The 704-nt window shown below is 27.4% G+C and overlaps 1 pseudogene across 1 annotated transcript in view; it reads left to right on the top strand.

The window, feature by feature from the left end:
- Nucleotides 1-2: 2 nt before the first annotated feature.
- PRELSG_9900100 overlaps nucleotides 3-704 on the top strand; it is a pseudogene marked incomplete at its 5' end in the record, with an annotated part of 3,109 nt that continues 2,407 nt past the window's right edge. The window contains 2 exon segments of the mRNA in view: nucleotides 3-416; nucleotides 418-668. Coding sequence covers nucleotides 3-416; nucleotides 418-668 — 665 coding nt within the window.

Below are 704 nucleotides of genomic sequence, written 5' to 3' on the forward strand. Positions count from 1 at the left end.
AAGTGCCCTCAAATACATCCACAAGTGTATCAAAAGTTAATGCATCATTGACCCAATTTACAACTGCACCTAAAACTACACCTACATATACAAATTCACCTACAATCACAACTACATTTACACCTTCAACTGCATTAAATGCTACTTTTCATAATAAAAGTTATGAGAATATATCTTTAGGTACTCCTATAAAAAGTTCATCTACAGCAACTAAATCTATAATTATTCCTCTTTCAGCTACCTTGGGATCACTTTTGGGAATTCTTCTTCTTTTTATATTTGTGTATAGAGTAAGACAAAATAGTCGTATAATTGCATATATATATCTGTATTTAATTTAATTATTAATTTTGATTAAAATTATTAAAATAAAAGAGATATATTTTATAAATTTAATATTTTCTATTTATATAATAGTTCACTCCCATTGGCTCTTGGCTTGGTAATCGTAGATCAAAGAAAAAAAAAACACAGAGAAAAAAGAAGCAAGTACAGATAGATAATGAATCAATATTTGTAGGATTTTCCGATAAAGAATCAGAGATCAATATGAAAAACTTTCCAATATGTAATGAGAAAAACAGTTCCACATGCGAAATTGCATTGGAAAATGAAAATAATGAAAGAAATATGGAAACAAAAAGTAATATTGCAGAAAGAAGGAAAAAGTTAAAATGGAAGGCTGTAATTGAAGTGCATATGAT

Source organism: Plasmodium relictum (assembly GCF_900005765.1).
Source record: "Plasmodium relictum strain SGS1 genome assembly, contig: PRELSG_99_v1_1, whole genome shotgun sequence".
NCBI lineage: Eukaryota > Apicomplexa > Aconoidasida > Haemosporida > Plasmodiidae > Plasmodium > Plasmodium relictum.